This window comes from Hetaerina americana, unplaced genomic scaffold (genome assembly GCF_022747635.1).
Source record: "Hetaerina americana unplaced genomic scaffold, ioHetAmer1.1.p SCAF_5, whole genome shotgun sequence".
Classification (NCBI taxonomy): domain Eukaryota; kingdom Metazoa; phylum Arthropoda; class Insecta; order Odonata; family Calopterygidae; genus Hetaerina; species Hetaerina americana.
The window spans coordinates 21819890-21846570 of NW_027287095.1; the positions used below are offsets into that span (position 1 = coordinate 21819890).

The window sequence follows — 26681 nt, forward strand, 5'->3', positions numbered from 1 at the left end:
ACAACATCCCATTGTCGATTGCCTCCTCGTCATTTCAACCATAGCGTCTCGATAGCGAAGTCAATCAAAACTAATGCATGTTTAATTGTTAAATCAGAAAGAGCTGACGCGTAAATGGAATGAGTAAATGTAAAGTGGTTTTAAAGGAGCGGAACTGAGAAGCTGACAAAAAATAAGACAACGAGAACATTTCGAGAATACTCAAGGGATCAGCCTGAATATGTGGTATTTGTTATTAACTAGATAAACCTGATGATACAAAAATGCTCGAAGAATTATAAGCTTAATATAAATACATGCAACATATCCGCCTATTATCAGCCAACGACCATACCACGATGAATACACCGGTTCTCGTCCGATCACCGAAGTTAAGCATCGTCGGGCCCGGATAGTACTTGGATGGGTGACCGCCTGGGAACACCGGGTGCTGTTGGCATCAATTTTTTTTCTCTTTTTTGCCGTTTTTCTACATTTTCATTGCTTTCAACAGTCTTCAGGACCTCATTCTCACAATTTTTGCGAGCAGCTCCAAAAATGCAAGCGCGTTGCTCTTTAATTTCTGGCATTTTCAGATTCGTCACTGTACCATTCCTTCCTTCACTGCGTCGTACTTTTAAGTGCTTCGGCGTTTTCAACAATTGAATATTTCCTTGTTTTTTCACGTGCAAACGCTTCCTAATTGTAAATCCCGATTTTTTTAAATACGTCGATGTTTCTTCATTTGCCTTGCTGAATATACCATTTTGGTTGGCCCTTTGGAATTACAACCTTTCATTTTGTACCAATGGTAAAAAAAAACTACGTTTAAAATACGAGGGCTGTTTGGAACTATCCAACCACACAAGGTTTTTAGAAAAATACTCTACCTAGAACAATGAGACCTTAGCCCCATCTAAGCACTCCTCTTTGGACCTCGCACTCTTATCCCAGGGTCTCTTCTACTTTTTAAAACAATCGGCCAAGTCCTTTTTTTGGAATGGTCATAAGCTGCCTCATAACATTCTCCTTTACCTTGTCAATCAACAAAAAATTTAATTTGAACCTCTGAGACCTTGACCAGTGTGGATCCATTTTGGCCTTAACCGACTAACAGCCGTCGGAATCCCATAACGTTGATTTCCACCCGAGCGCATTAGATTTTTCAAAATTTTTATGACTCAGGATAGCGTGTAATTCATTGCAAAATTCACGGCACTCAACGTGCAGATCAAAGTCATCTTTGAAATGACTTTTTGCCATGCCATTTTGACACCAAATAAAATCAAAGGAAGCCTAATCGTTTCGCTGCATTCATGTTATTATAGGTAATCTACTACTTAAGGTACGTTTAGGATGGACACAACCTATCAAACTTGTCCTTGGTCTCTCCCAACAAAACACAGCTCAACATCATACTTTACAACAAGCCCCTCTTCATCTCCGTATACATACTTCCTTCCTCCCTTCATCCCGTCCAAAATTCCTATCTTATTCTTGCCCCTTCATCGTTTTCCTAAAACTCTCCCCTTTATCAAAGCCTTCAACATCCCACTGCCAATCAATATGCTTTGAATCAGTTTTTCCTGTCTCCTTATAATTTCTCCCAGCAATTGCCTCTCCACCCCAATCGTGCCTAGCGCTTCCTCATTTGCTTTCCTTTCTGTTCACTTAACCTTCTCCTTTCTTCACCACACCCACATTTCAAAAGCCTCCAATCTACGTCTATTCACCTACATCATTGACCATGCTTCCACACCATACGTAACTACCCGGCATATCAAGGTTTAACGAGCCTTTTCTTAATATCCTTACGCAAGGTCCCTGCCATCTTATCCAACTCATTGTTACAACTTCTATGCCTGACGGAATTCATTTCCCTATAACCCTATTACTTAGAACATTTTGGCCCAAAGCACTTCTGATATGCGTAAAATGTTCCACCTGTTCTAGATTTTACATATTATCCTATTTTAATGTTTAGCTTTGCCTTTCTCTTTCTGGGAATCCGCATAACCTTAGTTTTGTTGCGATCATGTGAACTCCTCAATTAGACCAACCCAAATCTTTCAAAATCACAGAAGTACTGCCCAATGCGAACGCATTATGGAGTTGACGGCATTGTACTTTAAATTGCAAGAGACCCTGGGATAAGAGTGCGAGGTCCAAAGAGGAGTGCTTAGATGGGGCTAAGGTCTCATTGTTCTAGGTAGAGTATTTTTCTAAAAACCTTGTGTGGTTGGATAGTTCCAAACAGCCCTCGTATTTTAAACGTAGTTTTTTTTTACCATTGGTACAAAATGAAAGGTTGTAATTCCAAAGGGCCAACCAAAATGGTATATTCAGCAAGGCAAATGAAGAAACATCGACGTATTTAAAAAAATCGGGATTTACAATTAGGAAGCGTTTGCACGTGAAAAAACAAGGAAATATTCAATTGTTGAAAACGCCGAAGCACTTAAAAGTACGACGCAGTGAAGGAAGGAATGGTACAGTGACGAATCTGAAAATGCCAGAAATTAAAGAGCAACGCGCTTGCATTTTTGGAGCTGCTCGCAAAAATTGTGAGAATGAGGTCCTGAAGACTGTTGAAAGCAATGAAAATGTAGAAAAACGGCAAAAAAGAGAAAAAAAATTGATGCCAACAGCACCCGGTGTTCCCAGGCGGTCACCCATCCAAGTACTATCCGGGCCCGACGATGCTTAACTTCGGTGATCGGACGAGAACCGGTGTATTCATCGTGGTATGGTCGTTGGCTGATAATAGGCGGATATGTTGCATGTATTTATATTAAGCTTATAATTCTTCGAGCATTTTTGTATCATCAGGTTTATCTAGTTAATAACAAATACCACATATTCAGGCTGATCCCTTGAGTATTCTCGAAATGTTCTCGTTGTCTTATTTTTTGTCAGCTTCTCAGTTCCGCTCCATTAAAACCACTTTACATTTACTCATTCCATTTACGCGTCAGCTCTTTCTGATTTAACAATTAAACATGCATTAGTTTTGATTGACTTCGCTATCGAGACGCTATGGTTGAAATGACGAGGAGGCAATCGACAATGGGATGTTGTATGGGATGAGGGAAGTATACAGAGATTAAGGACGGTTTGTTGTAGAGTAGGATGTTGGGTTGTGTTTTGTCAGGATAAACAGCATATTTCATTCGTTGTTTTGTACATGCGAAACCCATCTAATAGAATACCTATTTATAAATAATGCGCTCTTGACAATCATTAAACTCGAAACTTCTACGAATTTTGGGCCCATCTGCGGCCAATATTGTTTAACGCTTTACCTAGCCTTCTTTCAATTTCATTTGAATTATGTTGTTGAGTTAGATGGTCATTCCCCACAATAAAACTAATTTTTCTATTACAAAAGAAAGCTATTCGCTTTTTTGCTAATATCACCGCATGATTCCTGCAAACCGTTTTTTATTATGTACGGAATCATGACTGTATTTAGTTTATTCATCTTTAAGGCTCTCATTCGTGTGATAGTCAAGTGAATGAAGTGTTTATATGTTAAGAAAGCTCAACTTTCTCATTTCCAATGAGTATCGTTTAACACTTTACCATGCCCTCTTTCAATGTAATTTGAATTATGGCGTTGAGTTATGGGGTCATTCCTCACATGTTAAAGAAATTTTACTACTACAAAAGAGAGCTATTTGCTCCCTTGCTAATATACCACCATATGATTCCTGCAAACCGTTTTTTATTAGGTACGGAATCATGACTGTATTTGGATTATATATCTTTAAGGCTCTCATTCGTGTGAAAGTCAATATAGAAACTTACCAATCAAGATCTAATATCCATAACTACTCCACAAGAGGTAAATCAAGTCTAAATACTACTTATTGTAGCTTGTCATCAACTTACAACACAATTCATAATATGAACATACGACTTTATAACTATCTGCCTACTCATTTGAAATCTGACGGTATCCAGAGTTTCAAGAAGAGAGTATATACCTGGTTACTTGCTCACCCACTTTACTCATTGGATGAATTCTTTTGTGATAATCTTCATTGCATTTGTGAACTTATGTTTATATGTTAAATAATATTTATATTGACGACAGTTAACATGGTTGTACTATTTTTCAAAATGAATAAAGTATTATTATTATATTAAACACAACTTGTAACCCAAATGCAAATTCACATTAATTCTTAATGCAAAGGGGATAATCAATCAATCCATTAATTTTGGCCAAGGATTTGTCCTACAAATTTAGGGTACATCAAAGAAAATATACAAATTATAGTTGGAGATATTCATCAACAGAGTAGAACATATTCTTTAACAGATATTTGCATTTTTTTTAAATAGAGACAATTTATTGAGATTCCTCACATTGTCAGGTAACTTAGTAAAAAGAGCAAGGCCCATATTTTCAGACCCAAGTGCTGCATTTTTAGTTCTTACAAATGACTGGTGCAGGTTTTTAGAGGTATTGTAAGTATGATAATCTTCAGAGCTATTGTAGAATGGGATGTTTTACAAATGGCGAATATTTTGAAGCAGTGTGTGGATGGATGGAAAGATGAATTATGTACCAGCTAACATTTCATTTAGCGACAAGAACGAACAGGTTGAGAATGGATGTTTATGAATAGTTTTGGCTAGACTGTACATTATAATACTCTAATTATGAGATACATACCTGGATTAGGCAAGGTAGACAGGTAAGTATTCACTTTGATGAATCCAAGTTCAGCATTTTAGCATTGTGGTATACATACCAATGGATCTCACTAGGCACTTTATATGTATGTACATATATATATATATATATATATATATATATATATATATATATATAACACAACAATGGAAACTTCATTTTGTAAAGATTACTTCCATTCTGTGCAATAAAAATGAGAATTAATTACACACATAAAAAAACTTTCATGGCACAACATGCATGCAACAAAGGATTTTCATGAAAACAAAAGGAAGCTACCATTATCCAAAGCGTGTTGTTCAACTTCCATTAGATTGACTGTATATGTGACCAGAGACAAAATAGTAACCATTCCTTTCTTTGAACTCCTTTGATGATTTGAATTGCTGGTTCTTCTCCTTCTCACTTGCAGATAACCATCTAATTACAATTCACAAATGGCAGATAATGCCAATGGATTTAAGAAACAGCCAGTTTCTACAGACAGTTAAGCTCAGTTTCCACCTATGTCAAATTATTCACGTATTCACTCTTATCCTCGGTTGGCTGGCCTCTATGTATTTGTGTGAGAAATAATAATGATCTCAGCTAGGAAGTTGAAAGTAAGAATTATTAATCAGTCCGCAATGCACACATTGTTAAAGAAATCATGAAATGTTATTACAAAGCCATGTATAATATAAAAATGTTAAAATGAGTTTTGGAAGTGTGACCTAACAAATAATTATTAAAAAATGGTTCGAAAACTAATAGCCAGTTTGCATTGAATGAGCACATTGTACCTTTGCCAAGTTTTTAGACCCCGTACATGATCAATGTGAAAGCATTAATGAACAACTTGGATGGATATTGGATAAATATTACTTCCTCTTAACAACTGGCTCTATTTTCCTGCAATACGGTAATTTCTCTCTTCCAATTATCAAGAATTTTCTCCTAAAAAAATTCTTACACCCTTAAACTCGACATAAACCTTAAGTAATATCGGTATCCTGCATATCACCATTACTGAGTCACAAACTAAAGTTGCCGAAGCCATGAGAGACTTATTTTCAAAGAAATTTTATAATTTGGAATAATGTTGTTGATCTTACACGGATACTTGATTTCACTTAATATGACACCACTGGTCGCGCTCATTAAGTCCCGCTCAACTCCCGCGCCAATGTAGAAGTACAAGCGCTGCGATATTCTGTCATAGTTAAGCAAAGTAATGGAGTTTTAATCATTTCTGTAGTATTTGATATGATGGAAATTTAAAGAAATTAGGAAACAATTCTAAAAATTTAAATTACTAACTGTAACATTTTCTTACTTCTACACGATCAATTATGCCTGTCCGTATTGACCAATGGGATATCAGCTGGTAGAGTCGTTTCCGAGTTTGAATTGCCCCGGGTTTCAGTTATGAACCTTCAATCTCTGCTATATAAGGTTGAAGAGAGACTATTACCTGCATGCTAGGATTGATAAAAGATCCTTCCGTAGCGATGAGACTTTTATATAATGACCACAGGTAGTGTGAAATAAAGTTTTTAATATATCCTAATATCAGTAATGAGGCACAATTGGTAATTTATTTACACAGTTCAGATAGCCTAATTTTATAACTAGGTTTAGCTATTACAGTTTTGTTTTCAAAATATTTTTCAAAGTTTTGAGCACCTCTATCTTAATCACTTAGTAACAAACTCTAAAAACTTTGATAAAGGTTTTGAGAGCTTGCTAAGTTTTTTGTTTGCTGAGAGAGGTTAAGAGAGACATCCTATTACTTACCGATTTACGGTTCTCATGAGAATTATACTTTCTTCCATCATTCTTTAAGTGAATAAATTTATCTTTATATTTTGTTTATATCTTGAAGCTAATTCATGCACTGCCGTGTTTATGGCTTAATAAATGTTCGGTTTCAATGCATGGGTTTTTTCTTGAATTGTATAAATTCATTACTGTAACCACTATAATATATTGTGTGTCAATGATAGGTCAATTTCTCACTTAAAATGCTGAAATTTTTAGAAGTAGAATAAAATATTCAGAAAAGGGCACGGTATCTAATTCAGTCATGAATTTAAAGAGCACATTCATGAGTCAGTATTCAAACAGCTTGGAGGTGTTATCGCACTAGCGATATCTATCAATCAAAATGTTAACCATGATGTAGTTCTATTGTAAAACAGCGTTTCATGTGAGCCCTTTTTTAACTAACGTAAAGCCGAAAGTATCGGTGATATCGTTATTCATTGGTTTTAATGTGACCAACACAACAGATAGCAATTATTATCATTCCTCCACGGGTAAACGATTGTACATTAAGTTGAACCTATCCTCTGTAATATTTCATAGACAGTATTTATCAAATACATATAGTAATAGATAATTAAGATAAAAGTTCCGTTGACGGCTCTTACCTTAATTTTATTTATCTCGCTCATATTTTATTTAGTTGGCTGCACTTGACGTTTTCTATGAAGCAGTGAAGGATAGCGTAAATATGGGGACGTGTATATTTCATGTTTTGTGTTTTAGCGTATCAACGTTTTTAATTTTATATTCGTGTAACGCCTATGATTTTAATGGAGATGGCTATCTTCACCAAAACTCAGAGAAGAACTCTACTCCATCGTATCACAACTATAAACAATTAACTAGTTTATTTCATAATTTGGCTGACACCTACCCTTCGATAGCCAAACTTCATACAATCGGGAAATCTGTTGAGGATAGAGAGTTGTGGGTGTTAGAAATAAGTGAAAATGTTGCCAATCGTAGCTTAATGAAGCCAATGTTTAAATATGTGGCGAACATGCATGGGGACGAGACTGTTGGACGAGAACTTCTTATTGCCCTTGCACAGTATTTGTTATTTAACTATGGGAAGGTTGAACGATTGACAAAACTCATCAATACGACGGATATATTTTTGATGCCATCATTAAACCCTGACGGGTTTGAAGGTTCAAAGGTAATCATAATTAAAGGCTGGTTTTACAATATTTTTTAATGTATATTATATTTCCTACAGAAAAGAGTTGTGGGATCCCATAATGCTTTAAATTATTATTATAGTTGAAATTAACTTTTGTTCATTAAATTTCGTCCGAGATAAACTCTTCCATCCAAATGTATCTCCCCATTAATTTACGGCTGTGGTGGAATTTAGTTTACTCTAACTATTTTACCCCTTGTAATGCTTTATCACAAAAATTAGGTAAAAAACTGTTTGATTTCCCCAACTTAGAGCGGTTGCCTTACGCTTCAGTGTGGTTCAATATTGTTCTGTGAATGAGGTCGACACCTCAGCTGGTACTATGCATACAAGTTCATAAATCATATTTTTAGTGCAATTCTTATCATTTTGTGTTGTACGTATCTCTACCCTCATGTGGAGAGCATGTACTTCTGATTCAACCCGATGGCAATATCGGATATCCCTATAGTTACTCATTAGTTGAAAATTCATATTTAGCGTATTAGCTGTCACATAGTGTGCCATTTTAATTATTATTTATTAGTGGTGCCTACTACATATCAAAGGATTTCATTGCCGATAATAATTTTCCATATTCTGGATTCATTTCAATAATTTCATGAAACGATTTACAATAAACTGAACAAAAGGTCTTGGTTATTCGAGATTTTATCCATGGAATTATATAGTAGCATTTTTATCTCCTTTTTAATTTTACGTCTTATGATAACAATGTTCTGTTGATTTTTGTGTGGAAATTAAATGTAGTTTTGCCTGATTGAAATTAACCAATATGCTTTAATGATGTAAGATTTCGTACGTACCTGGTAAATGCTGCTTGTAAAGTCCTCTTAGAATTTTCACCGCTTGAGGCAATGAATAACAAATGTTGTGATGGAAGAATAAGCATTGAAACATCTCCCGCCTTATTTTATGGAAATCCCATCAGTTCTTCATTAGCATGATTTGATAAATTAAAAAAGTGATTTCATGAAATATTTTGTTCGTGATGTAATTTCATTATTTAAGTATTCTCGTTCTCTCTTTTAGGAAGGAAATTGCGAATCTGAGGATAATACTGTAGGACGGGATAATTTCCATCATGTGGACCTCAATCGCAATTTTCCAGATCAGTTTGATACTGATAAAGAAGAGCATAGCCTCTATGAAGAAAGGGAGCCGGAGACATTGGCTATGATGACATGGATTGTATCAAATCCATTTGTTTTGTCAGGAAATCTACATGGAGGAGCCGTTGTTGCAAGTTACCCATATGATAACTCTAAGTAAGCATTACAATGTTGTTATAATGGCATATCATTCTTTTCTTATGAACCCAACTGGGTTTTGAGGTGACTCATTAATAATTAATTAATTTGCAATTTTTTTTATTAATACATTTTTTCATGGTGCATATTTGTTAAAGTTAAGCACTAATTATTGATGGAAAACTACCGTGAGTTTGGAGAGTGTCGGTGTCTTAACTGTGAATGGATGTGTTCAAAAGGTTATGGCACTGATTTGCTTGAGGAAGTGGGATTGAAATGAGTAGAACTATGAAAATCATTGAAGAAAGGGGTAAAAGACCGTCAGGGATACCTAATATATATCCTCTCATTTTTTAGCTTAGCCATTCACTTCTCATAACAAGATTCCTTGTCCCTGCCATGTACTCTTGATTAAAGTTAGTTTTTCTGACCCGAGTGGGACCAAGTAATATTTTCAAGTCTACTTCAGATGATCCCCTTTCCAGGGAGAGATTTGCATGCCTTAGCCATCTCTGCATCCATTTTAGAAATTTGAGATCGTCTTTTTCAACTGTGTCATATCAGTGCGATAAAACTCTGGTTAATCCTTGTATATGCCCTGTGGTCATTTCAAAACAGACCAGTAGTATAAGTGAGAGTGTTAAGGAAACAGTCGAACATCTCAGCAGGCAATCGAGGACCTGTTTCCAAGGTAAAAATTCAATTTGCTAGTCCTTGTAAGTGTGCTCACATACAGCATTCTAATGCCAATAAATCTGTCCTGAAATTTTCCATGTCAACTTTACATTTTGCTTGTGGTTGAAATACTGTGATCATGATTGCTTTTATAGGACTTTTAAATTACTTTTTAGCTTTGAGAAACTAGCTTCAAGTGGTCGTAGGTCATTTCTTGGTCCATGATTTTGACAGCGCTATCGAAGAACAAAAAGAAGGCTCGCTCCCATAAGGTGAATAACATGTACCTTCAGGCTAATGTGCCTAGGTTTTAATCTGCACAGATGTTTATCCAATATGTTTTTTACCAAATTCAATGAAATCATTACTGTCATTAAAGCTGTGAATTATCTTTTGGCATGGATTATTGCCAAAATCACATGAATATCACCATTAGCATGTATGTAAAATGAAGTAATGTAAAAGATGAGTTTTTACTTACCTCTTAGCTAACGTGCTAACTAACACAATCCCATTGACTTTGATGGGGTTGAGTGGACAACACCCGTTGATGACATTGCTATTTCTATATATTTATTTATAAAAAGGAGGAAATTGAGTCGAAAAAATTGAAATGCATCAGGGACACATGATTGGTGCCATGATACCATGTGACATGAAAACCTCAACCTTAGAGGTGCAATAGAGTCATAAAATCTACTAGTTGAAAAGTATGAGTCACTAGTGACAGCATCTTTACACCCGCTGTCTTACCCATTGCACCCATGCAACTTCATATAAGCGTTTGGAAATGGATAATTGATAGTAAACCATCCTAGTATTCTTCCATCTGTGGCCTCTATTTCACATTCATGTTTAGTTTTTCAAAAAGTCTGATGTGATAAAATTGATGTGAAAATATGACGAATGTCACAGAAAATATATGACGTGCTACATATTAGCTTCAAATAATCACAAACCAATTACTGATTATTTTAACGTATAGTCTTCTTAAAATAACCATTGATGTATTAATTATTTCTCAGTATCATGCAAATTATGAATTCTCATATCACTGTAAATCATGATAGGTGTCTGTAAAATAAGTCGCAGAAAATGCCCTTTAGTTATACAGAGATTCTTGATTTTATTGCATCCAGCAAACTGGAGAATTGTGAACGGTTACTTAGAATTTGATTTTTTTCAGATTCTACTGATTAAGGTAGGTTTTGGATAGACACAGCCGATACAATATTTCCTAATTGAAAACGCAACCTGAAATCAGGCACTACAGCAAGTCCCTCTTCAATCCCACATACTTCTTTCCTCCCTTCATTCCATCCAACATGCCTATCCAATCCCTCCCCATTTCTCATTTGCCCAGTGTTGTACCCTCTATCAGGATCTTCTTCACCAATCAAAATGCTCTGAATCTCTCTTTTCTAGCTCCTGTTGATTTCCCCCAACAATCCTCTCACCTCCCCCATCATGCCCAGTTTTTCCTCGCTTGTTTTCCTTTCAGTCCTTTTTACCTTTTCCATCCTTTTCCACTCCTACATTTTCTGAGGCCTCCAATCTATGCCTATCATCCTGTTTCAATGACCATGTTTCTTCACTGGAGAAAACCATGCTTCATATTACAGTTATAACAAGCCATTTCTTAACCTCCTTACTCATTTTACTGGTAATCATTTGCCTCTTCCTTGTGAAAGCTTCTCGGCCTAATGCAATTCTTCTCCTAATGTCCTTACTACTTTGGCAATTTTGTTCAAGATAGGAGAACTGTTCCACCAGCTCTAGTTTTTCCTCTCCTATTTTGATGTTTAACTGAGGCTTCCTCTTTCTCAAAAATCGCCTAACTTTTGTTTTGTTTACATTTTTTCTCATCCCATGCCTATCGCACTGGCTTTCCAATTTGTTCAGCAATGTTTGCATATGATCATGTATTGTTATTGTAAGTAATTATTAATATGAAGTGTTTTAATGAATTGCAATTTTCTTTAGTTCCTCAGGTGACTGCTGCACCCCTAGTTTAACCCCGGATAATGATTTGTTTAGCTTTTTGGCCAAAAAATATTCTTATGCTCATCCTACAATGCATAAAGGTACGGAGTGCAAGCCAGATAATTTTACGGATGGAATTACCAATGGTGCATTTTGGTTTTATGTCAAAGGTATGTTAACGTGGAATGGTCCTTGTGGTACCTATGATAATTCAAATATCACCTGCCTTTTGAATTATTTTTACCTTACCATTGATTGTTAGTGAATTGAATGTTATTATTTCATTGCATATATAGCTAAACTGGGGAAGAGTCTAGTGTCTGTTTCATAACCGAAACACTGTGGCCAATACATGCATATCGATTTGGCATTTTGAATAGCTAATGTCCTTAGAAAATTTATAATTAATTAAATCATGGGGAACATATCAATGATCTAAAAAATTGAAATCAATGGATGTTGAAGCCAAGTAAGCTTGCAATTTTTTCTCGTGCAATGTATTCATCAAATGTCAATGGAGTGTTGTGGTGATGTTTAAATTACTTTGCTTTTGTTAACCATTGCAAAGATTATATTACAAATAGAAATGCCCAAAAAATCTATTTCTTTTGAAAATTAAATTTTTATAGCTTTTGGGGTGTTGGAGGACTTTCTTATGTGTATGGTCAGTGAAACTGTACCCCCTCTTCCACTGATGGTCAAACACCTGAATTTTGGTGGATGATAAAATGCCTTTCAATTTCTTTTCACTGTGGAGCTACATTAAGTTGGGAAGATATGCTTGAATTGATAAAGTTTAACTTTTCAGCGTGGAATACTAAGTTTTTTTACTTCAGGTATCAATTTAAAATTTTCACCCTGGCTCTGTTTCATCCTACAGGTGGAATGCAAGACTTTAATTATTTACACTCGAACTGTTTCGAGGTAACGTTTGAGCTTAGCTGTTGTAAGTATCCAAATGCTGAAGTTTTGCCTAAGGAATGGGAAAAGAATAAAGAATCACTTTTATCTTTTATGGAATCAACACACATGGGTGTAAAAGGTAAGTGATAGTGTATAGTAATTATAGTAATTGTGGTCTTGTAACTATGGTTGTCATATTTCCCATATTTTCTGAGTTCTCCTGCATTCCAGCTGTTTATTTTTAAAATTTACCATATTTAAGAAATTGCTTCCCAAGAAGCACACTTGTTGCAATCTCAATTAAGATATAGAAGCTTTTAGAGCATACAATTAGTATTAGTATAAATTGGTATTTTTTGGGTAATCTATGTCCAGTTTCAATCAAACAACAACTTAGATATGACCCTTTAATCCATAATTCAGTGGAATTTTTCCATTTTATAGATAACCGAAAAACAGCACTTCCATAACTAATCTGGAGTTCATTATTTGTGGAATTGCTGTGCATCTGTTATCTGTGCAATGCCTTAGATAATGTACTTCTAGAAAGGTACTTATTTTTTATAGTTCTGTCAATAAGAATGTGCTGTTGAGCCAAAATGTATTGAGTTATTCAACAGTACCTGCTTTATATTAATCTGAAATATCGTGGAAGAAGAAACCATCAGAATGGATAGCAAACTAAACCAGCTGCAAAGAAAAAGAATCAAATTAAGTGTGCAGGCTAACTTATAAAATAAATGTTCTGTTTCCAGTTTTTAATAGACACTTTGGGCATTTTTCTTGTTAAAGGTTTGGTTCTTGATAAAAATGGTGAAGGAATACCAAAAGCTGAAATAATTGTCCATGGAATTGATCATAAAGTGGTGACTTCCAAAAGGGGAGAATACTGGCGTCTACTCCTGCCTGGAACTTACACCATTTCTGCATCTGCATGGAGGTAAAGATTTTTTTCAGAGGCTTTATTCTCTGATTAAATATAAACTGCTAGCAGACTGGACAGTGTGCCTGATATTTTTGTGAAAGTTTTTGCCATGTGTTTGCTCCCACTAAAATTAAACCTTTGTGTTATCTGCCTCTACCTTCGTTCTTACTTCATGTCCAGAGATGTTTTTTAAGACAGAGATATTATGTATTCTTTATGTTCAGAGATTTTCCATGAGATGTCTTGTGAGTGGTACATAAATTTGAATACTTATCCTACATGCTGCAGAAAAATGGCCTAATATTTATAACCACTGTTGACATTATGAATGAAACTTAATGACCTAGTATTATTTCATATCCCTGAATGCTGCCTGAGAAATCTAACAGTACTTCATTAATTCATATTTTTTTCAGCTACTTGCCGAGTGAACCTGTTACCATCAGAATCACAGAGAATGAAACACTGATACATCACTTCACATTGGAGCCCCTCACTGGTAATTATTGATTCATTAAGTTAAAATTGGTGGAAGTTTATCTTTAAGTAAAAGCATTTGCTCTTCTGCTGACTTCAAAAATGAGTTTACTATTGCTTGTGTTATCAGTGCTTTGCAGTGTCTTTAATGAAGTGTTGGCTTGGGCTCAATGAAACACTGTATTCTTTCAAATGCTGTGCCTTGACAAATTTTTATATATTTTTAAATGGTTCGGTTTTTGTCTTCCCTTGGATTAAGATGCCTTTGCTGTCAATTTTGGTATGAATTTATGTGTATTATATTTATTACTGAAATTGTGTAATTAAGCAGTATTATTTACCTTCTTAGTCCTGCCACTTGGTAACTCTTGGTTGTATTCATTGCTTAGTAAATTGTGCCTTTTGACTACTAAATCTCACAATGCTGTAGATATATTGTATTTTATGGTGTTTTTTTTTAAATTTTTTAATCGATTTAATTAATTTTCATGAGATGCTCCTTGATATGAAATACATTGCAAAAAGTATGCAACTTACACTGATTCATGTTGCATGATTTTGCATTACTCAGATCTGCCCTTGTGGGATATTAATGTGCTCTAGACTGTAGTTTGACCATCCCACAAGGGTCACCAGTATAGTTAGTTGCCCATCCAGTAGAGTGTACTAATTTTCCTTTAGAGATGACAGCAGCTAATTGTGTTGCTGTTGTATTACAGATGAACTTGGGACAGGAAAGAATTGAACCACGAAATAGAATCAATGGAATTGTGGAAATGGGTGGGACATTAGGATTAAATCTCACAGCAATGGATGAATATGTTAAGGGAATTGATTGGCCAAATATTTTCTTCAATTTGTCTCTATACAGTAAAGTACACATTCATGGCTTTTACATGAGACATGAATCAGTGTCAACCAGAGTTGATATACTATGCATCAAAAAGTATTGTGTATTGTAGATGATTTTATTCATTTGCAATTTGAATGCAGTAAAACCATGTATTAGCACATTTGAAATTTTCTAAATCATCAACTTTATGAAATTTTTTATAGTATGGAAAGCTCTCAATATAAGTTGACGGAGTAAAAAGCTCAAATGTATTTTTCCGAACCCCATATTTTTCCATAAATTCTCAACAAGCCAATTTTTATCTTACTACTGCCCAGCTATCTTTCATAACTGTTAATGTTGATACAGTTAAGCTGTCCTAGGTAGAATTTCAGGGGACCTCATTATATATCCAGGATGTATAGGTTTCCTATTTAAAATCTTATTAATCAATTGATGTGGATGTGTTTGCCGAATTAAAAAGCATGAAAGACATCCTCAAATTTATTTTAATTGAATAATTTACTAATGAAAAGTTAAAAAGTTCAGAAATAGATATTCTTCTAAAAAAAGAAAAGATGATAATGATTGTGGGCTAGTGTTAAATGTTTAACAACTCCCAGGCCAAGGTAGACTCTCTGAAAGAAATTCCATTTAAACTTTAATTTCTGACTTAATTGTGTTCAAGTGCAACTGACTCATAGATTAAAGCATTGCTCTATAATTTCTGTCTTCTGTTTCATGAGTCCCATTGCCCTGAAGGGCTTACCAGGGAAAAAAATGTTCATCATGAACTATGATTCCTATATTTCTGAGACAGACAGGTTTTCATCATATGCAGATTCAGCCTTTAAGAGGTTTTCATGAATGTTTCCATGCATCATAATGGTGCATTGAAAATATTTTTTATGTATAAATTCTTTATTTACGTGTATATTAACCAATTTTGAAAATGGCCGTACCTGCTCATATGGTAATCTGAACCACATGAAATATGATGTTGTTTTTCTGGTGAGAAATATCGATTGACCTTGGTTTAAAATATTATTTCATGTTGATACTGCTTTACATTGATATAAAATTGTCAAAATAAAATAGTAACGTATCCTAAATGAAGAAGAAGATGGAAATGTCATGAATAGGAGATGCAAATGCAAGGACCCTGCTAGGAATTGGAAGATTCACATTTAGGATGAGAGCCCTACATAAGAAAACGAGCACCAAAAAGTAACGAGGACCGCTGATTTTCACAAGAAATTCCTAATTTGTTAGCAAAAACGATTATTGATCACTTGAATTCTGGCAGATGTGTAATAGTTTGCCAGAATTAGTATGGTGTAAAAATAAAGACAGAGATAGTGAACGTCATTTGAGTGGTATTCAATGAAAAAATCCTGTAGTGATAAACTAATGGTTTTGAAATTTTAAATGGAACATAGATCTCTAATTTTTCATATGAGGAGTTGTCCTCAATTTTTCAGTGCCAAGATATTTTATTTAAAATTCAAGATATCTCTTTGTATAAACAAAATGTTGATGTTAATCCTGTGAAATATTTCATTTGTAAAGCATTATGCTATCCTTTTGGAATAGTTTTCCTTATGGTACACTTTGTTTCACTGGTTCGCTAAAAAAGTCAAGGTTTCACTTCATTTACGAATGTGATGATAGGCATTGTTTAGTCCAAATAATGATATCAGTACATTCTAATTTGTTTCTCTTTATAAGGTATGATAATGCAAATTGATAGTAGTATTAAAGTAGATTTTTGTGTGATCATAATTTGTTTTACATCCTGATGTGGTAACAATTTAGTGGCCGCCTAAGAAGTTGGAAATTATTTTTGTCTTTCAATCAATAAATCACTTCATGTTCTGATAGACATCTTTTGTCAAGTATTAATATGTAATAACAACATAGGTTGAAATTGAGTTAGGTATGGAAGGTTTAGAGGTTGAACTGATAGGCCAGTCATATGTATGGTTTTCTAAGTAGAGACTCAAAGCATGAACAGGATTTTTTCATTAATATTGAAGAGAGCGTGCATTTATTTTTGCGATCACTCAAAGCAATAGCCTCAGTCTAAGCCCCGGAAAATCCAGACTCCTACATCCCAGAATCTAGACATATTCTTGCCAGTGTATAGTTTAAATGGTTTATTATGGGGTAAAAAGATAACAGCACCAGTGCACTCGGTCAAAGAAATGTTTTGCAGTGAATTTTCTCAAAAAAATAATTGAAATAACCACAATATTTCAACAGCAAATAAATTTTCCAATTTTGAATTTGATATCATTGATAAACATTTTCATGATTATCTCAATGCTGCATGTTACATACACGCAGCATGTGCATTTACCTTAAATAATCATTTTGGGTTTTTATGACAGAAATACTGAAGCGAGTTTTGATAATAGCATCCAGTGTCGTGATATAAGCAAATGTGAAACATTGTTGTCAGATAAAATTTCAGGCACGGATATGCAATGATATTATGCGCATTTGAGAACAATATGGAAGAATGCATTTCATAAGCAGCTTCAAAGGAGTTAGAAAAGTATCGTAAAAAGCTTCTTTCTACTTTTTGCCTCTGGAACAGTCCAGTACAATATTGATAGGGCATTAAGTATAATTTTGGAGAGCTCCGTATTATGCGCCGTATTTCCCAACCCATTAAGTGAAATTTTTTATTCCATAATGTGCTCTTCAATCAGCCTGTGTCTAATGGGCTGAGAAATGCAGTACCTGTAAGTCTGCAAACGGTAGCAGTCATGCATTGCACCATTACAACAGATCATTACATAAGAAACCAAACACTTTTTTTTCAAGTTAAACTCTCCTTTATTTAAAGAATAACTCAATTATTCAATAATAATTTGAATTCAAGGAAATAATGAGTTGAATAATGCCATTATTGAATTAGCTAACTGCATATTGCAATTGCTTAGTTGGATTTTACTGAAGAAGTATTGCCAGCTTAATTATTGAGAATATTCTGCAATTTATTTATATGAAAATATGTATGTATAAATACTATCTTGTATATCATAGTTAAATGAACTGTTTCACACTTGTGGGATCTAATGTATCATATTAAGTCATTAGCAGTTGTTGGTGGTCAAGGACACATGAAAATAGATTGGGGAAATAGGATTATAGGTCTCTAATCCCCTTATAGTTCCAATTTCAACTTATTGGGACTTCTCTTCACCCCATATAGTCAAGGAGAAAGTTAATGGTTTCACTATATATAGCAGATCCTTAATATAATGATTATTCATTATCCCTTAAAAAAATCACCATGTCGAGCTCTCATTAATATTGATGGCAATTTATAATCACTTATCTTTGAGTGTTTATAATAGGCAATTACGTAACTTATTTTCCCGAGGTTCTTTTTTGAGGTGCTTATTAAATGTGGGTTGTTCAATAAACCCTAGGAAAAAAAATTATTTTGGGTGGATTTTTTTTTTATTTTCTACAGAATATCCTTTAAGCTTGATACACTTTTCCCGATGATTTTCAGCTTTTGAGTTGTCCAAAAAGTAGGATTTAGGAAAGTCCTCCAATAAGGCATCAATATTGACAGTGGATATTGTAGTAATTCAAACTCCTAATTCCTTAATTTTCACTGTCAAAATTGTGCGGTCGTTTAATCATGCAATGTCTCAAAAATTTGTTCTTTACCAAATGACATTTTTTTCTTGATTTCTTCGCTCAACCAGTGCAATAATGATGCATAATACTCTACATTTATCATTTGTCCTTTTTGCAATTTATCAATGTAGACGATTCTATGCATCCTAATAAACCATGCCTATCACCTAGTTGGCCGATTTCAGTCTTTGCCTTCTTCAGAGTCAAAGCTTTTAGAAACCCACTGTTTGAACTGCTCCTTTATCTCAGGAGTGTAGTAGTGTATCCATGTGTCATCCACGGTCATGTATCGGTGCAGACATTTTTCAGAATTCTAATGGAAAAGCTCCAAACCAGCCTCCAAATTGTACCCATGATTATGTTTATTCTCCTCTGAAAGCAAACTTGCCTCCCATCTTGCCGAGAGTTTTTTCACACCCAATTTTTCTTACAAAATTGAAAACACTGTACTTTGAGATATGCCTGTAGCCTTAACTTTTTTGCAAACTTTGATTTGCAGTCAATCAAAACCATTTTGTGGACTTTTTTCAATCATTTCTTTTTTTAATCAAGTCCTTTTAACTGGTTCTGAATAGTGTTCATCATTTGTGAATGTATGGCCACATTTATACTCATTTACCTGATTGTAAACAATCACAAACAAAGCAGTAGATGTGACATGTAATCTAACTCGGCTTTGACCTCTATCGAAGTTTTTGTATAGAAGTGTTTAATCAGTGTAAAAACTCATTTTTTTCCATTTCTCCAAATAGACTAAAGTTTGTTGTTTCAATCAACTATGAAAATGAAACCACGTAATGGAAATAGCTGAAATGTTAACAGCAGTCGAGTAAGTGATGAGGATTACTAAAAGCAAACCTTTTTGGAAACAATGAGCACCATCTCTTGGATTTTATAAGGAGTTATTGAATGGCCCACACATCAGGATTCCACTGTAGTAATCACTCTGCCAGAGTGAAGATGTTCTTTTAAAAAATGAAAATAATTATGGAGTAACATGAACCTTAATTCTTGAAATGGCTAGCTGGGAATAGGCATGTATTAAGTAAATGAACCAAAACAAAGAGGGGACATCAAAGATTAATGCACTTCAAAACTCTGTGCTTCCGTAATCCACTGCATATGTATTCTGAATCATTTCCCTTTTATTATTGTGGTTCTTATACAAAGAAAATATTTACTCAGCTCAAGAAATGATATAATGCTAATAATTTTAATGTGAAACTAATTAACTTCTGATAAGCAATATCAGATATCTAATTTTGACTCACGCCATGAAATTTCCTCCTCTGAAACATGATACTCTGTAATGTATCTAAAAATTTTTAGAATGTAACATATTTGTAACCAGCATGCTTAGATCAAAAGGCACAAAAGTTAATTTCAACTCAAAAAATCAGATGTGTGCAACTCATTTTTTTCTTCATCCTTGCAGTTTTTCTTTTTTTAAGCTAATCTCAAGTAGGAATGAATTGTCATTTTGCATTACCTAAGTAAAGGCAAATGTGAGGAACTGTTATTGCTTCCTACAAATTTTCTAGATCTAAGTCAGCCATTTGCATTTTCCTTTTGGTTGATTTCAATTATTTTCCTCTTCTCAAAGTTTTCTCTTGAAATTAATGATACTGTCTTATCATCTTGTTGCACAATAAACATACACACCCCCAGACATTTTCAATATTCAACACATATTGAGAGGACCAGGTTATTTTTCCATTGAAATTTCAAAATCTGTCCTTGGCATTAAAGTAATGCTTTCTCATTTCCGATGGACAGAGGAAATAAAACTCCATGCATTCCATAATTCAATGTATTTGAAAAACCTATGTATGTATTCATCATGGTTAAATGTATTTAAACTTGAGCAAATTCTTCCAGACTGTCAAAATATGTATATAATCCTTTTAAAAATATATTTTCAATGAGTTGTAATGATGAATGTTACTGCTTGTGCAATGTAATGGGTATAGAGTATTGCCCTAGTTGCTTAACCTTTGTTAGAGCATGGAAATGTGTCTTATTGCATTTTTAATCAATTTGGTTAAATTTTAAATAGAATTCATGGAGGTTGTAAAATGTTCATATTGCATGTTTCTTGCTTGGTATAATTTCTTTCATTGGAGAGGTATGCTATCTAGAGATACTTCTATCTTGGTGGTGACAGAAACTGGAATAAAAGGATAGCTCTGGGAGTTAAAAAATTCTGTGAAAATCACCTAAAATTTGGGAAGTGCGAGAAAAGATTCCAACCACCCTCACAAACTCCATTTAAAAAACTTTTTGTGGATAGTCATTACATCATGTGACACCCTTCATTCAGTCAGTAATTTTTCTATTTAAGTACCTGACTTTTTATATTTACCGTCAATTTTACCCTTATTGTGATGGATATGCTGACACTTTGAAAATTATAATGTAATGGATGTAATTTTCCTCCCAAGATCCTACATATATTTCAGTGCATAGTGGTATGTTAACAACTGTTGTGTGTGAACCAAGCCCTGTATTGCTCTTATTCAAAAAAGTCATTATTACATTGCTTATCTGTGAAAGTTTTGGAGTTTGTGAAAATTGATAACTTATCTTAATAGATTGACACTAGTTTCATCATAAAAAATTGAACCATATAGCAAAATCAGAGGAATCAAACTCAGAAATTTGGAAAAAATACTGGAATTTAGGGAAATCTCTGGGAATTTTACTTTTCAATTTCTGTCGCCACCATGTTTTAAGTGAAGTGTAAATGTCTTCAAATGCTAGAAGAACCCTTTAACAATTTCTGGAGGCAAATGAATTGGGGAACTCTTTATTCACGTATCCCCCTTATCAGATTTGAGTGTTGACCTGCTAATAGTTAAAATCTCCCTAATCAATAGGTCAAGTTTTTCTATTGTTTCAGGCTTCACTTCGTGGAAGTAATTGATATCCATTATTGAAATAGAAAGAAAGACTCGTACTTTTCCACAGATTTTATTATACGGCACGACGCGTTTCACCGACTTGCGGCAACCTGATGTACCTGATGATGCCGCAAGTCGGTGAAACGCGTCGTGCCGTATAATAAAATCTGTGGAAAAGTACGAGTCTTTCTTTCTATTTCAATAATGGAGGTCAAGTTTTACCTATTGTTATGTCTTTTATGTTAAGGAAGTTTTTTCATTGATTTTTTATGAAAGCTGTTGGTTAAATAAGATAATATGGCATTAATTTGATGTCATTCATTCAGGAGAAGAGAATATTTAATTTGACTTCAGAAGCTAAATACGAGTTCATCTTATTTTTTAAAACTATTTAATAAAACAGGAATAATAAAGCACTTAAAATTAAAGGCAAATAATGGGTGTTTGTTTTCTTATTGTTTCAAGTCACATCAATCAAAGTTTGTCTCCACTTAAGATGCAAAAGTATTCATTTGCTGATTTAATTTTATTTAACTTCGATAGTTTATCGCCGATTGCCGACCCCGGTGGCGGCGGGGTAACGTCCTCGTCTGCCATTCCAAGGGTCGCGGGTTCGATTCCCGCCTGGGTGAGTTTCCCTCCATCTAGGGCTTGGGTGTTTGTAAATGTGACCATTGTTATCGTTGTTAACAGTTCGATGTAAAGGCCAAAATGCACTGTTTTCAGACTAATACTGAATAAATAAATAAATAAAAATAAATTTACTTCCTGCCTTCCTCCTGCTGAGCTAAAGCATATTTTTCAGGTAAATTTGGGCATGCCAGACTTATGAATGGATTATGTGAATACTTGGAATGATGCATCTGAATTTGAGCATGCAATGAAACATTTTATAATAGAATGCTTAAATTAAAATTTTTCTTTGCATTTACTTCAATCATTTTGCCTCCTGAGCATAATGTGAGATGTAATATTTTGGAAGTTTTTGTAAAAAATATCGTTCATTTACTAATTTTGATGTGAATTTTACCAACTTTCACCATAGATTTTAAAAATGTAGTTAATATTGATAACTCATATCAGTTTGGTGAAATTTGTTCAATATTCAGGTAATATGTCTTACTATTATTTTTATTTAGTACTTAAAGGATGGAGGTGAACATTATGACTTCAAGAAAATTGAATGCAGTAGCCTAACTGCTAGACAATGTAATTAATGTTCATTTTGAATTTTACATTAAGAAAAACATCCCCAGTGCTCTACCATTATATTGTAGATCAATAACCAAGAATATTTTCGTAAAAAATTTCAGCTTTGAGAATTTGCACTTATATCCTTAAGTAGGAGCATTTTGTGGTTGACAATTTTACATTGGAATAAGGAATTCATAAATTTAAAACTGCACTCCCTCTCCCAAAGATGGCCTTCAATGATAGTTGATAAGTGGTGCTGAGGAAAATGCCAAAAATAATGCATTGTACACATTTGTGAACTGTTTGCCATTAAATTCTTGCATATGATTGACTTAGTCATGAAAACTTAGTTGGAGGTATGGTTTACCCATGCCTCTAACTTTTATGGTCCTGTAAGGTAATTGGAAATTCCCTGTCATGGGTTTCAATCCTGCACTCAAATGATAAAAAATCACCACAATTCAAACTTCAAAAATCGCAAAAAATTATGAAATTCCTCTGAAATCAACACCTGAGAATTTCTTTGAATGAGGTTTCCTTGCCGGGTTAGCGAAACCCTCCCCAGACTTCTCTGAAGCGTTATACTTAGCCACAATATCATAACCAGTTGATTTGGGGTACCTTAAGGATCGAAGCATTTCACTGGGCGAAAACTTTTGATACTAATGGCTCTTCGATTGTACTCCGCACGTGTATGTAACTGTATGTAACATCTCACCTATTTTAAGGTTATGACTGTTTACTAGATGCCTATAGATTTCAAAAACGCCATTCGCAACCTCCAGTGGGACTATGATATGGCGGGAAATTCTAATTGAAATTTTTCTGGAGAGAAGCGCCGCTCCCTGTAGTTATAGTTGCAAATTTCTTGAGAAAATGTTTCATTGGTTTATTCAATCTTTTTGGAATAGTCATTATCAGCGCAGGGGTGTCTTTCATCAGAATTGTCTTGTTTAATTATTTGCATTGTGGATTAATTAGAGGTAGGGCACCCAGCTAAGGTAATCCTTGTTGTTGCATCTCCTTTGATGTAGTGTTTGTGAATATTGACAGATGAAGAAACTCTCAGTAAAATATTATCACTGTCAGATGGATTATTTTTACAGATGTACGCATGAAAAACTGAGCATAATTCTTTGCCAAAGAAGAATTGGTCAAAAATATAAACATTCCATGAACATGAATATGGCTAATCTCTGTCCTTCTAATGCTAAATGAATGTAAAGAGAGACCTGAATATTGTCTTAAAATTCCTTAACTTTTGTCATTATTATAAATTTTACAACTTTTGAAAGATGTTATTTAAATTTATATGTGTATACTGTCATCTAATTATAAAATAAAATCTAAGCTTCAGGCATCTTTACAGCTTCATCGCAATCAAGTGGCTTTCCACCGCAGAAAACAGGAGACTCCATGTTGATAGTGTTTATAAGTTTCTGGTTCTTCCTACAGTTCTTGTGTGGATAAACTAACACAAACTTGGCAAATTAAGTGGTATCCCATTCTTTGGCTTCTGATTGGAAATTTGGGAAGTTAAGAAAGAGGTGTTGGGATATGAGACATTAGTATGGGTACTGTGAAATAAATGTGGTCTTTCCATTTGTATCCCATTGTATTCAAATTTTGGTGTATGTTTGATTCCCTCTATAGTAAAATATCTGTACATATTCTGTCCAATGTTGGTCAATGTGCAATTGGTGAAGTGGTGGGCTATTTGCAGATGTTTGTGCATGCACTAAGCAAATTTAGTCCTCGACAGTTTATTTGATCCATATGCAATATTTGAATGTGGCTTGGTTTTTTCAGATCCTAGTCCTAGAGTTACTAAAGTAATTGAGGTTACATTTTGTCTAGGAGAAGTTCTTCATATAACCTTACAGTACTGCTTTTCCACAAACTTTTATCCATGCCATGCAAATATTTTTGCTTGCTTTGAAAAATATACCATGCACTATCATGGTAATAAACTCTTAACTGTGAATCCTAACATCTCAAAATCTGTCACTGCAGAAATATAGAGCTGCAGTAAAACCTTTTTTATATAGCTTTTTATGGTAAGCTTATTTCTTGTGAGAGTTTAACCTCCGACCAAATTTAATATTTGTATTGGCATCCTTGTCCAAGGGCTGAAACAATTTGGCCAGCGAACAATTCATGGTAATAGTATGCCGATAATTATTATTGGTACGCAATACTCTCCAAGATTCATATTATTGGTGATAAATGTAAATTGAAACTGTTTATGGGGTAATTGAAGATTCCTGAAGATACTACCTTGATCAAAAAGTTCCCGGAATAACCACCGTGTGCCGCTCCCATCGTTCCGATTTGAGTTCTGTTTTTTTTTGTTAAATTGGTACATCTGTTGTTGATATTCCCTTTAAATCTTAGTGTCATAACTTGACATTTGCAAAAGTTACGTAGCCAAGAGTACATCTATCTCTGTGTGTGTTGGCGATTTTTTACAATTGCAGAAATGGATTTAAATTTGCAACAACGAACTTGTATTAAATTTTGCGTAAAAAACGGATTTAGTGGCGCACGGACGTTGGAAATGTTGGAAAAGTGTTACGGCAACGATTCTCTAAAAAAAACGGTCGTTTACCAGTGGCACGAGCGGTTCAGAAGTGGTCGTGAGTCAATCGAAGATGATGAACGCAGTGGCAGACCATCGACATCGAAAGTCGGTGAAAAAATTGATAAAGTAAAAGAAATGTTGGTCAATAACCGCAAATTAACCATCAGAGAAATAGCGGAGGACTTGAACATTGCCTATGGATCCGCCCAAGACATTGTGGTTAATGATTTGGGTTTCCGTCGTGTAGCAGCAAAGTACCTCAATTTCATGCAAAAAAGAGACCGTGTTGACGTCGCAAAAGACATGATTTGCGAGGCTGAATCCGATCCCACATTCATCAAAAGGATCATTACTGGAGACGAGACGTGGGTTTATGAGTACGACACGCAATCCAGACATCAGGCAAGTGAATGGCGTTCACCAAATGAGCCGAGACCAAAAAAACCACGTCGTTTTCAGTCAAAAAAGAAGGCAATGCTGACGGTTTTCATGGATTACAACGGTGTAGTGCATCATGAATTTTTGCCAGAAGGCCAGACAGTAAACAAAGAGTATTATTTGGGCGTTATGAGACGTTTGCGTGAAGCAATTCGCCGAAAGAGACCAGAAATGTGGGCAGAAAACTCGTGGATTTTGCACCATGATAACGCACCGTCGCACAGTGCTATCATTATTCGTAATTTTTTGACGAAAAATGCAACAAATACCATCCAACAGCCACCGAATTCACCTGATTTGGCTCCCTGTGACTTCTTTCTGTTCAATCGAGTTAAAAAACCATTACGGGGAACGCGTTTTAGCAGCCGAGAGGAAGTAATGGAAAAATCGCAGGAAGCACTGATGGACATACCGAAAACCGAATATAAAAAATGTTTCGAGGATTGGATCAAGCGCTGGCATAATTGTGTTGCAGTCGATGGGGATTACTTTGAAGGGGACAATATAGATTTAGATGAATAAACTTGTATTTTTAATTTTCTGAATAAATTCCGGGAAATTTTTGATCAAGGTAGTATTTTATTGTATTGAGTTCAATTAATTTTGGGTTTAAAAAGTAAACACCTTATGAACAATTAACTGTAATTTTAATGCCTATGTTATTTAGTTAAATGGGAACTTGGTAGATATTGGCTAGAGTATTTGACTATTTCTGGAAGGTCCTGGGATTGAAGGGAATACCTCTAGACACCCTTAGATGAAATTACATATGTGATTTTATGGGTTTGTGTACGGCAGATCTTAGTGACTAACTCCAGATTGCATAGGGAAAGGAACTGACCACGTTAACCTGAATGTGAGTTTTAAATATACCATGAGGCTAGGCAGGGGTTAGCTTAACCCTCATCTAGCCAAACTTTTGGTTTGAGTCCTGTCATTGATTTTCAAGGTAAATTGATAGCGTTAAGGAGAAAAGTGAACTCAACTTGTGCTTTATAGCTATGGAATCATAAGTAAACACCTCTTTCCAAATGGGCATGAATAGGTGATGACATTAAATTTAAAAAAATTTTGAAAAATGTGTAAATAGTATGTGAGAAAGGGTAGAGATAAATGAACTGAAAAGAGCAGAAAGATTTTAAAATGTGTAAAAATTTATGTGTATTGATAATATGATTTATAGTTGTAAAACAATG

The 26681-nt window shown here is 34.5% G+C and overlaps 1 protein-coding gene and 2 non-coding genes across 3 annotated transcripts in view; 2 read left to right on the forward strand and 1 right to left on the reverse strand.

The window, feature by feature from the left end:
- The first annotated feature begins 320 nt into the window (after positions 1 to 320).
- Positions 321 to 439, forward strand: LOC139694465 (5S ribosomal RNA). Its single transcript, XR_011702143.1, has one exon. It is a non-coding gene; the product is annotated as a 5S ribosomal RNA (ribosomal RNA).
- Positions 440 to 2618: 2179 nt separating this feature from the next.
- LOC139694472 (5S ribosomal RNA) lies at positions 2619 to 2737 on the reverse strand. The gene has a single exon (XR_011702149.1). It is a non-coding gene; the product is annotated as a 5S ribosomal RNA (ribosomal RNA).
- Positions 2738 to 7159: 4422 nt separating this feature from the next.
- svr (Carboxypeptidase D svr) overlaps positions 7160 to 26681 on the forward strand; it is a 66328-nt gene continuing 46806 nt past the window's right edge. Inside the window, exons 1-6 of the mRNA XM_071592964.1 lie at positions 7160 to 7646; positions 8703 to 8938; positions 11579 to 11748; positions 12459 to 12620; positions 13274 to 13421; positions 13823 to 13905. Coding sequence (XP_071449065.1) covers positions 7176 to 7646; positions 8703 to 8938; positions 11579 to 11748; positions 12459 to 12620; positions 13274 to 13421; positions 13823 to 13905 — 1270 coding nt within the window. The 5' untranslated portion in view covers positions 7160 to 7175. The remainder of the gene's footprint in view (positions 7647 to 8702; positions 8939 to 11578; positions 11749 to 12458; positions 12621 to 13273; positions 13422 to 13822; positions 13906 to 26681) is intronic.